The 15616-nt window shown below is 43.0% G+C and overlaps 1 protein-coding gene across 1 annotated transcript in view; it reads left to right on the top strand.

Moving 5' to 3' along the window:
* Dgke (diacylglycerol kinase epsilon) overlaps nucleotides 1-10616 on the top strand; it is a 22140-nt gene extending 11524 nt beyond the window's left edge. Inside the window, exons 7-11 of the mRNA XM_050156784.1 lie at nucleotides 220-333; nucleotides 3878-3949; nucleotides 5952-6079; nucleotides 7056-7167; nucleotides 7447-10616. Of these exons, the coding sequence (XP_050012741.1) occupies nucleotides 220-333; nucleotides 3878-3949; nucleotides 5952-6079; nucleotides 7056-7167; nucleotides 7447-7626 (606 nt within the window). The 3' untranslated portion in view covers nucleotides 7627-10616. The remainder of the gene's footprint in view (nucleotides 1-219; nucleotides 334-3877; nucleotides 3950-5951; nucleotides 6080-7055; nucleotides 7168-7446) is intronic.
* The last annotated feature ends 5000 nt before the right edge of the window (nucleotides 10617-15616 follow it).

The following is a 15616-nucleotide window of genomic DNA, read 5'->3' as shown; positions in this document are numbered from 1 at the left end:
AGAGAGAATGCCAGAGCCATTCCAGATGGTATGAGATATGGCGTGCTGAGTAGAAGTGGGAGTCGTGTCTGTAGTTACTAGCCCACAACTTCACTGGCAGTTTCTGATAGTCTGTGAAAAGTAAATTCAGAAAATATTCCATTTGCAAGAAGAATGCAGACTGGGATTGACCAGTGGGTGGCGCTGCTGCTGGAGTCACCTTCACTTCCTCTCTCACAGGAGTTCACAATGAACAACTACTTCTCTGTTGGACCTGATGCCCTCATGGCTCTCAATTTTCACGCTCATCGTGAGAAGTCACCGTCTCTGTTTTCCAGCAGAATTCTTAACAAGGTGTGTGGAATAAAATAACATTTCCTTCTTATCGCTGAAGGTACAGTAAAAATCCATAGTTCAATTATATTCAGCACTCTTAGATTCCGATCAGACTGACTTATGGCAACATTTACATGCTCGGCTTTGTGTAGGGTTTCAAATTAAGATCCACAAATTTATTTTGTTGCTATAACAAGAGTTTTAAAATTAGAAAGTTGAGATATTTTATTTAGATGGAAGTTAATTGGAGTATGTTAACGTCTGTCTTAAATAGCTGAAAGGGTTTTTTTGTTTTGTTTTGTTTTTTTGTTTTTTCTAGACAGGGTTCCCCTGTAGCTTTGGAGCCTGTCCTGGAACTAGCTAGGTCTTGTAGACCAGGCTGGCCTCAAACTCTCAGAGATCCGCCTGCCTCTGCCTCTGGAGTGCTGGGATTAAAGGCATGCGCCACCATCACCCAGATGGAAGATAAATTTTTGGTTAAGTCACTAATAGAGAACTATATTCTGTTGGCTTAGGAAAGCCCCACAAGGCAAATGAGATAAGGAAAGGGGCTTTTGTTCCCATGACTCTTATACTCTTAACAGAAGTCATCACTCCAATTCCTAACAGGGCTGATCCCTACTCCTTATTTGGTTTGGTTTGGTATTTTTGAGAAACAAGGTTTCTCTGTATAACAGCTCTGACTGTCCTGGGACTCATTTGTAGACCAGGCTGGTCTCAGACTCACAGAGATCCACCTGCCTCTGCCTCCTAAGTGCTGGGATTATAGGCATTCACTACACCCACTTGGCTTGTTTGTATTTGATTTGTTGTTATTATTGCTTCTGGATTTTTTTTTTTTTTTTTTTTTTGGAGACAGGGTCTCTCTGTGTAGTCCACTAGGTGGACTGGGCTGGCCTTGAATTTGCAGGGCTCCACCTGCCTTTGCTGGGATTAAAGGTGTGCTCCACCAAACCTAAGTCTGCTTAGCATGTTTTTTCCTAGTGACTTGACTGTGAAGGATAAATACACATTAGTTTATCCTTATTTATGTTTTACAAATAGTTGAAATTTTATACTATTTGTGTATGAAATATACACATTTCATGGGGGCATGTCCTTGCATCCTTCATGGACAGCAGAGATAAACTTCAGGAGGCAAGAAGGCAGTTCTGCTCATCATGACTCAGTACCGCATGTTGGTTCAGACTTCAGCAGTCTGGCCCCAAGTGGTTTGTTGTAGGCATCTTAAGCACAGCACAGTTTGGTGGAAACTGTTCTGGGGATAACTAACTCAGTCCCTCATAAACAACAAAGCGTGCGTACATCTCCTTGGGAACAAAGTAAGCTAAATACACACCAGACGTGACTCCACTGAAGCACTTTATAAAGCCCATAAAGATGGGTTCTATAGACTGACTCAGAAAAACAAACTTAGGGTAAGGGTCTGGGGGAGGATCTGGTGCCAGCAAATCTCTGGCCACACAGGTAGTGCAAAGGTCACCAGATTAGCAAGGAAGCTTCAGCCTCTGGGCAGAGAACAGGTTTGCATTCCTTCCCCTGAAGAAACAACCCTGTGTGTACAACTGTGAGCATAAAGACCTCGATGGCCCCAATATTCCTCTCTTTTTATATTTTAAAGAGAATAAATTGTGGCTGTAATAGGGCCCAAGGCTCAGTGCAATACCTCCCTACAGTGCTACTCTAGCTGTTCTAGGCAAGCATAAGAGAACTGCATGGATAGCAGGGGCCAAGGAAAGGAGAAAGCTATCTTAACCATGATAGTCATTCAGAGGTCACTCGGGAGGGAGATTTTTGTCATCGCTGTCATCATCCCCTCCCATGTGTGTGTATGTACACGTTTGTGTGTGTTTGTGTGCATTTTGTTTGTTTTGTTTCGAGGTTTTTTTGGTGGGTTTTTTTTGTTGGGTTTTTTTTGGTTTGTTTGGTTTTTGTTTGTTTTATCAAGACAAGGTTTCTTTGTGTAGTGTTGTCTGTCCTGGAACTCACTCTGTAGACCAGGCTGGCCCAAATTCAGAGGGATTTATCTGCGTCTGCTTCCCGAGTGCTGGGATTAAAGGCGTGCGCCACCACCACCCATCATCATTTATGTAGATTATCAATTTGACGACTGATAGATAATATGAGAGAAATCTGACATACTAAAGCAGCACGTGCCAGGAAATTACTGGCACCAAGATTATGCTTGAGCAAAAATTCTCTATAGTAGCTATGTTTTCTAAAACAGTGGTTCTCAATTTGCCCATCACTTGATTAACTTCTGCTAATACTGTTGCTATTGTATTAGTACTTTTATTAATCATACAGATCATTTTTTAAATATCTCTTTGTCTTCCAGTGATCACTGCTGGGACTGGTAATAAAAAAAGGCACCGTAACAACAACTATTACAGGATCTAGTAGATGCAAAAATAATCACAATTTTCAGGGAGAGCTCTTTCACAGACATTAGTTCCCTTTTCTTAATAAAATAATAAGACAGGAGGGGACAGCAGAGACAACTTAGTGGTTAAGGTCACTGGACGCTCTTGCAGAGGAGCAGGGTTTGATCCCCAACACCCACATGACAGTTCACGACCCTCTGACTCCAATTCCAGGGAATCAGATGCTCTGTTTGATCTCTATGGGTACTAAACACACATGTAGTGCATAGACATACATTTAGGCAAAGCACCCACACACATAGAATAAAATCTTATTTAAAATAGTGTTGCTAAGACAATAAAGACTGCTATTTATACAGTTGGCAACTTCAGTTTTTCTATCAACCTTTCTATATTCCAAAGTGTTTAGACAATGTATGCTAGATTTATATGCATTCTCCTTAATAATTTGGAGTACTGGGAAAAAAATAGAATTTTCTTATTTCAACATAGTCTTATAAAATATACTTTTCAAATAAGTCAAGAGGCGGTATTATTTGAACACAAACCATCGCAACCATATCCCACATTCCCTCTGAAAAACAGAGTAGTTAAACCAAAAAATAATGGGTTTTATTGTCACCTTTAAAGAGAGTGATGATTCTGTAATTGTAACAGAATGGGAGACCTGAGGCAGGAGAATCACCACAAAGTCAAGGCAGTCGACTACATAGGAAGACTCTATCCGAGGAGAGAGAGGGTTCAGAAATGCAGCTCAGCCACCAGTGCCTCAGTTGCATGTAGCCCTGGGTTTAACCCCCAGCACCTCATAAAGCCAGATGGGTGACAACCAACCAACTGCAATCTCAGTACCCAAGAGGCAGAGGCAGGAGGATTAGGAGTTCAACCTAAGTATCAAATTTTAGGCCAGCCTGGGCTACATGAGACCCTATCTCCAAAGAGAGAGAGTTAGCGTTTCATGTGTCCTGGCCACAGTTCACCTAGACTCCTCCTGCCACCGTTGATGATGAAATGAAATACCGGACGGGTATTAGAAGGGTGTGAACCCGGGTCGCATGCCAGAGGCTTCCCCGTTTCTCTGTCCCTCAGTGTCCAGGCCACATGGGAAGCAATGGCTTACAGCATAGCAGGAGCCTTGCTGTAGTGTCTTCTTCATGCCTTAATTTCTGTTTTCACAGGCTGTCTATTTATTCTATGGAACTAAAGATTGTTTAGTGCAAGAGTGTAAAGATTTGAATAAAAAAATTGAGGTAAGCTACTAATGCCTTTTCTAAAGATGTCTGAATTCTGAAGTTCTTTAACAAATGCTGAGTCGTTTTCTGTAAATATACTTTGTTCATGGATGTCGAGTGTCCATTCGTATGCCAGACACTTGCTTAAGTTGCTTGGTTGTTTTTTTTTGGGTTGTGGGTTTTCTGTTTGTTGTTGTGTTTTTTTTTTTTTTTTTTTTTTTTTTTTTTGTGGGGGGGGGGGGGGGTGGTTATTTATTTATTTATTTATTTATTTATTATGTATACAATATTCTGTCAGTCTGTATGCCTGCAGGCCAGAAGAGGGCACCAGACCTCATTACAGATGGTTGTGAGCCACCATGTGGTTGCTGGGAATTGAACTCAGAACCTTTGGAAGAGCAGGCAATACTCTTAACCACTGAGCCATCTCTCCAGCCCAAAGTTGCTTGTTTTTATGTATATGAGTGTTCCACCTGCATATATGTAAGTACAACACTTGTGTGCCTCAGTGGCCCAAAGAGGGGAGCAGATCCCTTGAGCTAGAGTTCAGGACAGTTGTAAGCTGCCTTGTGAGTGCCTAGGAACTAAACCTGGGTTTTCTGTAAGACTAGCAGGTGTTTTAACCAAGGAGCCATCTCTTGATGGCCTCCACTTGAGTGAATTCTTTATAGTCCTTATTCCTCTAAATTGTCAATGCAAACATATATGTCAGGCATTACTAGATTCCCAGAGACAGCAAAACTATTTTAAATTATTTTAAATTCAAGTCACATGGTTCAAGGTCACAGGAACTAGTATTCACAACTTGGACCCTGGTTTGTTTCCAGAATCTGCTTAACTGGTAAGAAGATAACAGCTTTATGTTTCCTAACACAGTGCAGACTCATCTGAATACTCATGAAAGTTTAAAAGATTAATTCATGTTTTGTATGATATCTCTTACCATATTAAAGCAAGTAAAAAAAATATATAAACAGTATAAATAAGGCATTGTTGACTATGTATTGTTGCAGACCCCTGACATCATATATAGCGGTTGTGTATCTTCCTTGCTTCTAGAAAGAGTCTGTAATAGTTAACAACAACAGAAACATTAACTAGACAACCCCAGATCTATTGTAAAATAAGAAGGGGTGGGAATGATAAACGTCTTGAGAAAGAACAGACAGCATGGGCGTGCAGTAAGGAGCCTGATGCGCCAGCCCAGAAAGCTGCTGCTGTCCAGCAAACCCTTAGCAGAAAGCTTTCAAGAAGCCACCCAGCAGGGAGGGAATTGCAAGAGTCTCCATCAAAGTTTTATTGACTGTGGTGCTAGGAATCAAACCCAGAGCCTACGGAGCCCAGATATGTATAAGAGAGAGAGCTTCACTGCAGAACATGGCTTGCAGGGAGGAGAGGTTGAGAGCCAAGTCTTAGACATCCAGACAGAGGTGCCAGCCCATGGCCTATCATAGCAGACTGTTTGGAACTTGAATTCTGCCTCGGGTGCCAGGGTAAGCCAGTAAAGGCTGTAATGAGGGAGTGGTGGCGTGTTGGTTGTGCCAGCTGATGTGTTAGGGTGCATGAGAAGGGAATGAGGCAGGAGTACACGGCCTGTAGAAACATTTACGGGGGAAGGGAGTGCAAGCAGGCAGTGTCATCTGGTTTCCTACTGATTGACAGTGGGGAATCCAGCGCAGATAGTGCCAGGCTCCCAGTTTGGGAATGTAAGGTGCCATGCTGCTTTCTCTATTTTGTACAGAGCAAGGAGCCCAAGTAACTAGTTCTAGGGGGTCTGAAGCCCTCTTCTGGCATATATGAAGATAGCATTCAAACACATAAAATACTTGGATAAACATCTTTTGTAAAAGAATTGATTCCATTGTATGAAGAAAAGGAACAGCCAGGTTGCCTTGTATGCGTGGAGTTGTCTTCCCCTCGGGCATGTCTCACATCTGAATATGCGTGTTAAAGTTTGAGTTCCGGGTAGATAGGTATGGAAATAGGGTGCCCTGTAGTGACTACCTACATTTCTTTAAAGCTAGAACTGGATGGTGAGCGAGTTGAACTGCCTAATTTGGAAGGTATTATCGTTCTGAACATTGGCTACTGGGGCGGCGGCTGCAGACTGTGGGAAGGAATGGGAGACGAGACTTACCCTCTAGCCAGGTATGGATGTTTGGTGTAGTGGTTGGACATGACAGTGCTTGGTGTGGGCACATGGTCTCACTGTGAAAACCACGTTCATCTTGAACTCAGTTTCACACTGCGGCCTCCCTAGAGCTGGATTACAGTTGTTAGTCACCACAGCCAGCTGCAGTCTGGGGTTGTCACTTTGCTTTAAAGTGCTCTGGGTTTTTTGTTTTGTTTTGTTTTAGTAAGTTTTCCCTTTTTCTATATATGTTGACATATGAACATTAATAAGTTGATGGAATAGGGTGTGGTGGCACTGGGTGCCTTTAATCACATGGATGGGTGGATGGATAGATGGATGGGTGGGTGGATAGGTGGATGGTTAGGTGAATGGATAAATGGATGGATGGGAGGATGGATGGATGGATGGATGGATGGATGGATGGATGGATGGATGGGTGGGTGGATGGGTGGGTGGATGGATGGATGGGTGGATGAATGAATGGGTGAGTGTTGTAGGATGCCATTTGTTTGTTTTCCCAGCCACCCAGACTCCTGAAATAATCACACAGAAACTATATTAATTAAATCACTGCTTGGCCCATTAGCTCTAGCTTCTTATTGGCTAACTGTTACATCTTAATTTAACCCATCTCCATTAATCTGTATATCACCACGAGATCATGGCCTTCCAGCAAAGTTTCAGCATGTCTGTCTCTGGCGGTGTCTCCATGGCTTCTCCCTTTACTCCACCCTCTTCCTCCCCGCATTCAGTTTAGTTTTCCTTGACTGGCTCTACTCTACCCTATCACAGGCCTAAGACAGATTCTTTATTAACCAATGGTGTTCACAGCATACAGAGGGGAATCCCACATCAGGTGGTCAGATGAATGAGTAGGTGAATAAGTAAATAAATAAACTGATAGCCCATCTTATCAAAAGAGAAACTGCTATCTGTGGATAATTTGATTTCATTGTGTTCTGTAATCCATATTTTTTATTCCAATGTTAGGCATGATGATGGTTTGCTGGAAGTCGTTGGAGTGTATGGGTCTTTCCACTGTGCTCAAATCCAAGTGAAACTGGCAAATCCTTTTCGAATAGGACAAGCACACACAGTGCGGGTAGGTAGCTGCTGTTTCCAAGCTGTGGGTGTGGGAAGACAGCACGCTTCTGTCACTCCTCTGTCTCCATAGACTATAGCAGGGCCTGGGCCTTGCAGGAAGCTGCCAACTAAAGAAATAAAACACCCACTAGAAAAGAATCCCTAAACAGTCTCTGTATATTCAGATGAATTTTTGTTTAAGGTCAAAGGTTAAGAACCTGTAGTAGTTAATGGGAGATAGAAATACCTGCCCATAGTTTCTAGAACTGACATTTTTCTAATTATTTCCTGATTTCAGCTGATTTTGAAGTGCTCGATGATGCCAATGCAGGTGGATGGGGAGCCTTGGGCCCAGGGACCCTGTACTGTCACCATAACACACAAGACACATGCTTTGATGCTCTGCTTCTCTGGGGAGCAGTCGGATGACGACATCTCAAGTGCCTCGGATCAAGAGGACGCTAAGAAAGCTGAGTAGGATGAGCTGAAGCAGCAGCTGCACAAACCATAGACGCGTGGTCGCCCACAGGAAGTGCTGTTAGCACTCGTCTTCATTTCATTCCTGGTGTGATGGGTGTGAGCTTATGAAACAGCATTTCCACAGCTAGACTTCAGTGTCACAAACACCTTCGCTCATCCTTTATTACTAACTTTGGAAAAACACGCAAATTTGCACGGAGATGAACTGTTTTTCCTGACTGGGTGTTTTGAGACTGGCGCCCACTGCAGCATGCACTGTCTTGAGTGACAGTTGATAGACAGAGTGAGGATGAGAAGATCATTTCCCTCTTAGTTTTTGCACTGCCGTGGTTAACGCTGGGCTTTCTCCTGCAGTGTGGTTGCTAAGATTTCCCAGCCCCCAGCCAGATGCACCTACATCCTGATTTCTGGGAGCCCCTGAGGAGAAAAGAGAAAGAGCAAAGACACTTTAAGCTTTCACAGCGTGTATTTTCTATCATGGCTTTTAGGCCTCTGGGTGTTTATTTAATGACCATATTGAGCTGAAATGCAAAATTCTTTTTTTTTTTTTTTTAAGTTGTTTTTGTTTGGGCAGTACTAGGGTTTGAACCTAGGTCCTCTGGAAGGAAGTGTAGACAGACAGATGCTCTACTACTGAACTGCACTCCCAGTCCCGTGTGTGTGTGTGTGTGTGTGTGTGTGTGTGTGTGTGTGTATGTGTGTTGGGTGGTTGGGTCTAAAGTAAGATTAAGAGCACTTTGGGTTGGGAGCTCTATAATTCACCAGCTTCTCTGTTGATTAAAAGATAGTGTTGACAGTGGGGAAAAATACACATAAGGGAAGCTTCTGAGTTTGATTAATTATTCAAAAAACAATGCTAGGCTGACTGCCTTCGCATCAAGTGAGCAGTCTTGTGCCGTGAAACACTGCAGGGCTTCCGCAGCATCAGCCTTGGAGAAGGAAGCTCTGCTGAGATGCTTGTATCATATTTATTTCAAAATTAGAAAGATATATTTTTAACTTAATTTATTATCCTTGTGGTTAGCATTTACACTGTATTGTACATCTTTAGCTAGTGAAGTGGTCACGTCAGTCTGCTGGTCACAGTCACATAGAACCCTCCTTTGGTTTCCATGGCATCATACTCACTGTGCTCATTTCTCAGGCTTGAAAAGGGAAGGCACATGAAGACCTTGGGGTAACAAGCTTGGTTTCATCGCACCTCCACCCTCTGTTGCCAAGGACTTACTGAAAGGCAGTTCCACAGCTCTCCATTAGAGGGTGCTCTTCTGTTGTCAGTGGCCTGCCTCTGTGGTTGGTCACACCCATTGGGCATCTAACCCTGTGTATTTCTGACAAATGGCATGTTTGCACTTGGTGGTCTTGCATGAATTAATTTCTGAAAGACTAGAATCTATTCCCAGAACCACCATTTATCTCCCGTTTAAATGGTTTGTTATGAATCTACAGTCAGTGAATTGCCATAAACTTCAGTCTGAGTCACCTCAGGCCTAGACCATGTGTTTTGGAAGGCCAATTTAGTAATGTCTATTAATGCATACATCATTTAAAGTGAATTTTCACTGCGAAATTAACCTCTTCCAGGTGATGCCAAATTCTCCCATTGAAAGATGCTCCACTAGTCTATCCCAACTCCCTCATGCACCTTCCCTGGATAACTGTAGCCAAGGGCATGCGAGAGTTTGCAGCACTCCCTTGTGAACAGATCCTGTTTGGAGTGCGATGAACTTCATCCTTAGATTCGTGGTCAGGATTGCTAAGATGTCACCCTCTGAGGCACACTCTTACTTTTACCTGTAATTCATACCGCTCCTCTGCAGTGGAAACAAATCATTAATTTGGAGCTATCAATCAGAATCCTTCAGGTAACTCCAGAGATGCCCTAGTTAGAGCAGGCGTGTGTCCCCTTCCCACAGCACACTATCCTGATTTTCTGAGGCCTTTCTCACCCCGATCTCATCTGCACCACGAAATGTACAGTATTGTTCTACAGCTCACACTTTTAGCCGCTAGTTCACCCCAGCATTCCAGATAAATGTATAGGCATGTGCCTTGTTTGAATACAATTTGTAAGACTTGGTGTTTGCAAGTTATATATTAGGTAGTGGTAGCTTACATTCCCGGGGTCTCTACTTCACACACTGGGTCACCACGAGATCCTCTGTTCCATTTAAAGTTGTCTCGATAGCAACATAACTTACATGTTCTCAGGAAAAATTAGAAACCATCTATCTTCACATCTCTTGTCTTTTTCTGCCCTGATTCATTCCTAATGCCCATACACTTAATGGCTTAAACACCAAATACCTGGCAGCTCCTCTCGGTCCTTAGACAGATAGTTTCTAATGCTTTATTATATTATATATATATATGTATATATATTAAATCAGAGGCACTTCTCGAACAGAAGTTGCCCAACGGTGAGGCCACTAAATATAAATGTTCTGAATTTTCTGTAACTCTTCGCTGTGAACGTGTAATGTAGCTGATATTTATAAACATTTTATAGTGAAACTATTTTATTTTTTTAGAGTATGAAATCTGTAGTAGTTGCCTTTTGAACATTTGTGTACCTGGTTGTAACATAGACTGACTCAGAAAAGTTCTTATCTGTGCTGTAAACTGGGTGCTTCTACCAGCATGTCAAAAAGAGGCATTTTCATCTGTAATATAAAGTCAAATATTTCTAATGTACACTGTGGGTTTTTTAATTTGCCCTAGTTAGAAAACTTGAAAGATTATGTTAATTTGCACATCGATGTGAACTTAAATACATAATCTTACCAGAAAAGTCTATAGAAGATGATTTTGTGACACTTTTGTTCAAAATGGTAATTCTGAAGCAAGAAGCCAGCGCTTTATATTCAGAAATGCTCGGGTAGGATCTCTGTGGGGGGGGGGGTAATTTGATTTTTGTGACTTTCTTTTTTATAAACTTCTGTACAGTGTAGGACAGGAAATGTTAAATAGACATTATTATTTAGAAAATGTTTTCTTGTTTGGGTTTCTTGTTTTGCTTTGTTTTTTGTTTGTTTGTTTTTTTAGTCTAGAAACTTTAAAAAGAAAATCGTTTTGTTGCTTCCTCCCAGTCCTCAGGAAGGCCCGTGCTCAGCTACAGCACAGGCTCTTGCTTCAGCTCACCTTTGCAAAGCATGCTCTGTTTTTCTAGAAGCCTCAGACCTAGCCGTTGCATCTCGCGTGTTCTCTCAGAGCCAGGAAGGCCAGGAGTATGGTTGAGGGGTGAATTCTCAGCCCAGTCATGGTCTCATGGGACAGAGGAGCCTTTTTATTTACAGCACCCTTGTTTGTACTAGGTTGGCAGTGTATACTGCTTTAATCTCAACACCTGGAGGCAGAGTCCTGGCCAGCCTGGCTATATAGGAGGATCCTATCAGCGGAAAAAAAAAATTGCATTCTAACCCAGTCAGTGACCTAGCTATTAACATAAACATTGGTAGTTCCTGGTGTGAATGTAGTGTTTAGACTGTTGTGTGGGGTCTCAGAGGAGGAAGAGCTGGTGGAGCAGAGTGAGCAGGCCAGATGGCCCCTGCCTTCCTCCTTAGCACAACAACAAGTGAGACTACTAACCTCTGCCGAATGAGTCATGGGACTTCAGTGTGTAAAGTATTTATGCTGTTTGCGAAACAATTCTCTCTCTCTCTCTCTCTCTCTCTCTCTCTCTCTGTCTCAGTTTTACGAGACAAAGTTTCTCTGTGTAGCTTTGGCTGTCCTGGATCTCACTGTGTAGACCAGGCTGGCCTCAAACTCAGATCCACCTGCCTCTGCCTCCTGAGTACTGGGATTAAAGGCACACACCACCACTGCTCTCATTTGGGCGTGGTAGCAATGTCTGTCACCTCAAAGAGAGACAGAAAGATCTGAGTTCAAGGCCAGCCTGCCAGCCAAGGCTACAGAAACCCTGCCTCAAAAAACAGGGTTGGTTTTTTTTTAAAATTGTTTTTATGTATATGTATGTTTTTATGTATATGTATGTTTTATGTATATGTATGTTTTATGTATATGTATTTTTATGTATATGTATGTTTTTATGTATATGTATGTTTTATGTATATGTATGTTTTATGTATATGTATTTTTTATGTATATGTATTTTTTATGTATATGTATGTTTTGTTTGCATGTATGTCTATGCCATGACGATGCCCAGGGAGGTCAGAAGACGGTGTGGGGTGAGCTACAGTGTGAGTACTGGGAGGGAGTTGAACTCAAGTCCTTTTAAGAACAGCCAACGCTCTTTCCTGCTGAGCCAACTCTGTAGCTCAATTTTTTTCTTTTTTTCTTTTTTTTTTTTTTTTTCTTTTTCGAGACAGGGTTTCTCTGTGGTTTTGGAGCCTGTCCTGGCACTAGCTCTTGTAGACCAGGCTGGTCTTGAACTCACAGAGATCCACCTGCCTCTGCCTCCCAAGTGCTGGGATTAAAGGCGTGCGCCACCACCGCCAGGCCTTTCAAATTTTTTTCTAAGGATTTGGAAAATGCTTTCTTTGAACACTTTGTCATATGGTTGGTTTTCTAATGTTTTTTATGCACTCAAACCCTCATTTTTTCTGAAAATACTGGCTTGGGGGACTCCGTTGCCACTTGGAACATAGTCACTTGGCTATGTCACAGCTTTCAGTGGCATTTTGTTGCTTAGTAAAGTTCCAGAATTGGCCTCTGTTGTGTTGTGATCATGGTGTGCAAACTGTCTGTGTATTCAGGTACTTTACATAAAGACACACATGTGTGTTTTCTCTGATGCCCCTGGCTATTTAGTGAGTATGAGGCTTACTGGTCTCAAAAGGGTATATCCCAAGATTATTAAAAAGTTAAGTTTTAATACCAACATTGACAAGGTTATCACTCTGCAATAGGATCTATAGACTTTACCCAGAAAGTGTGTAGTCATGATACTGATACTAGACCAAGGGCCTTTCCTCAGTCTCCGTAAGGGTAACCTGGATATTAAGGCTACTCACATTAAAGATCCAACACACAGAATGCACTGAACAAGAAAGGAGCCCAGCTCTCTGGTGACTGACACAGACTGTTCAAACGGGAAGAGTCGGGACATTAGATTGTTTTCCTCGATTTTTTCTGGCATTGTCCAAGCAAGATAGCACCCTGATTGGATGGACAGATTTGACAGGCTGGGGAAAATGCAGGGCTAGGCAGGGCACCACCTTCTCTTAGATGGTCACTGCCCCAAACATCTTTTCTAAATTCAGTAGTCCTTACAACTTGATCCGCTTGAATGATCCCTTGGCCCTCTGCTCTGTGAATGTTCTGTGCCAGGTAGAACGCCCTACCTGGGTCTTGGGTGCTCTCCCAAGAGAACTCATCCTTTGAACCCTCAGCACTGAAGATGCAGCGACACCACAGCTTCTTGCACCTTTCCCCACTCTGACCACAGATCTAACACCCGTTTCTGTTAACTGCTCACGTGGAGTTGGGTCTGCATCCTGCGGTCAGTACCTACAAACAAATATAAAGGAAAGCATATGATATGTTGAAACTATGTTTGCTTGTTTTAAAATAAAATTTAAAGTTTAGCACTTAAGTCAATCTTGTGGTGGGTGTATGATTGTCAAACAGTGACGCGAAGCTGTGAGTCATGCTGGGCGGGATGGGGGTGGGAGGCGGCTCATGCCTTTAACCCCAGCGCTCAGGAGGCAGAGGCAGGTGAATCTCTGTGAGTTTGAGACCCCAGCCTGGTCTACAAGAGCTGGTTCCAGGACAGCCAGGGCTGTTACACAGAGAAACCCTGTCTTGAAAAAGAAAAAAAAAAGAGAGGGAAAACTGTAAGTCTCTAGGAAATAGTCCTTGGTCTTCTTCAGCAGGGCAAACATACTTTGTAGCAAGTTCTAAGCCATGATTTTGAAAGCAAAGAGACATGGAAATTTATAATGCCTGTGGCTATGGTGACTCTCACCTTGTGATGGCTTGAATGAGAGTGGTCTCCAGAGACTTATGTTTTAATACTTGGTCCCAGTTGGTGGAGGTGTGGCCTTGGAGGGGGTGGGTGTGTCACAGAGGTGGGCTCTAAGCTTTCAAAAGCCTCCCTGCATCCCGTGTGCTCTCTGCCTCCTGCTTAGAGTTTGAGATGTGAGCGCCCAGTTGTTCTGCTGCCGTGCCTTCGCCCCCTTCCGTTAGAATTGTAATTAAATGGCATTGAAGAGAGGGCTCTCAAGAGCACTCACACAACCATGAGAAGCTGAGTTCGAATCCTGGCACCCACATAACAGCCTGGTGTGATCTCCCAAATTCCTGTAATCTCAGCCTTCAGGAGACGGAGACAAAGATCCTGGAGTTGACTGCCAACCTAGGGAAAGGCAAAAACAAGCTGCATGTGGTATTGCACACCTGTAATCCCAGCATTTAGGAAACAAACGGGGGCCTCTATGAGTTCCAGACCAGCCTGGTGTACAGAATGAATTCCAGGCCAGCCGAAGCTATGAACTGACACCTTATCTCAAAAAATATATATCTATTATACCCAGATAAGTAGGGTACTATGTGAACTAGAGCGTATAAAACCACACCATCTATCCCAGTCAAGTGGCACGCTAGCTAGCCTCCATAGAGCGTCTCATCCATAAAGCAATCTCAGTCAAGTATTTTTTTGTCCCTTCCAAAATATCCAATGGAATCAACAGAACAGATTTAACTCCCAAATCATGACACTCAGAAGGGTTAATGGCATACTGAGTTGTCCTGACTCCATTTTTGAGTCTGTGCACACACTTGCCAGCCCTCTACTCCCCACCCCGACAGCCAGGTCTGCCTTGGCAACACAGTTTGGGATTTCCATGACCCTGACCATGATCCAGACGCAGTAACCAAAATAAGTAACGATTATGTGAACAAATGTAAACTAACATAACAGAAAAAGGTATAAATCAAAATTAATTGCCATGCTGTGTCTGAAATAATTAGGTTCTCTCAAAACAAATGCCGCAGGGTTACTCTGACCCTCATCCAAGACTGATGTGATTGTGCTTTTTGCTTGTAAAAACCCTGCCCTGGAGCTTCTATGCCAAGAGACACTGGGGTATAGGCCCCACTCTTGGCCACGGGTCAAAAAGTTAAAGGACTCAATCTTGAGATTCTTGGCTTCATTGGAGTGGTGGTCCGTATCTTTCTCATGTGAATTTATTTCGGTGACAGTGTTGCATAGATTGTAATCCCTGGCCCACACAGTCTTATGACTCTGAAATCCAGCAGGTTTGGGCCTCTCTTTTTCCCCAATTAAGTTACACCATCTTCTGGCCAGTGAGGGGTTTCTAGCTTTCACAGTTGACTATTGTAACTGTGAGGGTTTCTTTCTGTTTGTTGTGACCATAAGCAAGGACAGCATTTATTTCTGCTTACAGAATGGAATTCATTGGTAGAGTTCAGGGCAAGAACTTAAGCAAGGGGCTGGAGAGATGGCTCAGCAGTTAAGAGCACTGGCTGCTCTTCCAGAGGACCTGGGTTCAATTCCCAGCACCCACCTATAATGCCGGTTCCTGGGCATCCAACACCCTCACAGGACATGCATGCTGGCAAAACACCAAAGCACATAAAATGAAAACAAATCATATTTTAAAAGAGAGAACTTAAGCAAGAACTTGGAGGTAGGCCTGCTTGCTCTTCCACATAGCATCACCTCCAGTCAAAAGACTCACTTCAGCCGGGCAGTGGTGGCGCACGCCTTTAATCCCAGCACAAACATACACACACATACAATTTTTTTTTAAAGTTAACTAAGACTCCTTTTTTCCTCTCGCCACTGTCTCACAGCTATACCACAAAGCAGGAATTGGTATTTGTATGTATGTTGCACGTTCATATGTGTGCATATACATCTAACATGCAGGTGCATATGTGTGTGAAGGCCAAAGGGTAACCTCAGTCCTAGGTACCCTTCCTTAGGCACAGTCCCCTTGTCTTTTGAGACAGGGTCTCTCACTAACCAGGGAGTTGGTGGTGGCGGTGGGGGGGAGGGGGGG

Source organism: Alexandromys fortis, unplaced genomic scaffold (assembly GCF_014885135.2).
Source record: "Alexandromys fortis isolate MF-2015 unplaced genomic scaffold, M_Fortis_MF-2015_v1.1 scaffold_31, whole genome shotgun sequence".
Classification (NCBI taxonomy): domain Eukaryota; kingdom Metazoa; phylum Chordata; class Mammalia; order Rodentia; family Cricetidae; genus Alexandromys; species Alexandromys fortis.
Note: the sequence above shows the minus strand (reverse complement) of the source record. Positions and strands in the feature narration are given on the sequence as shown.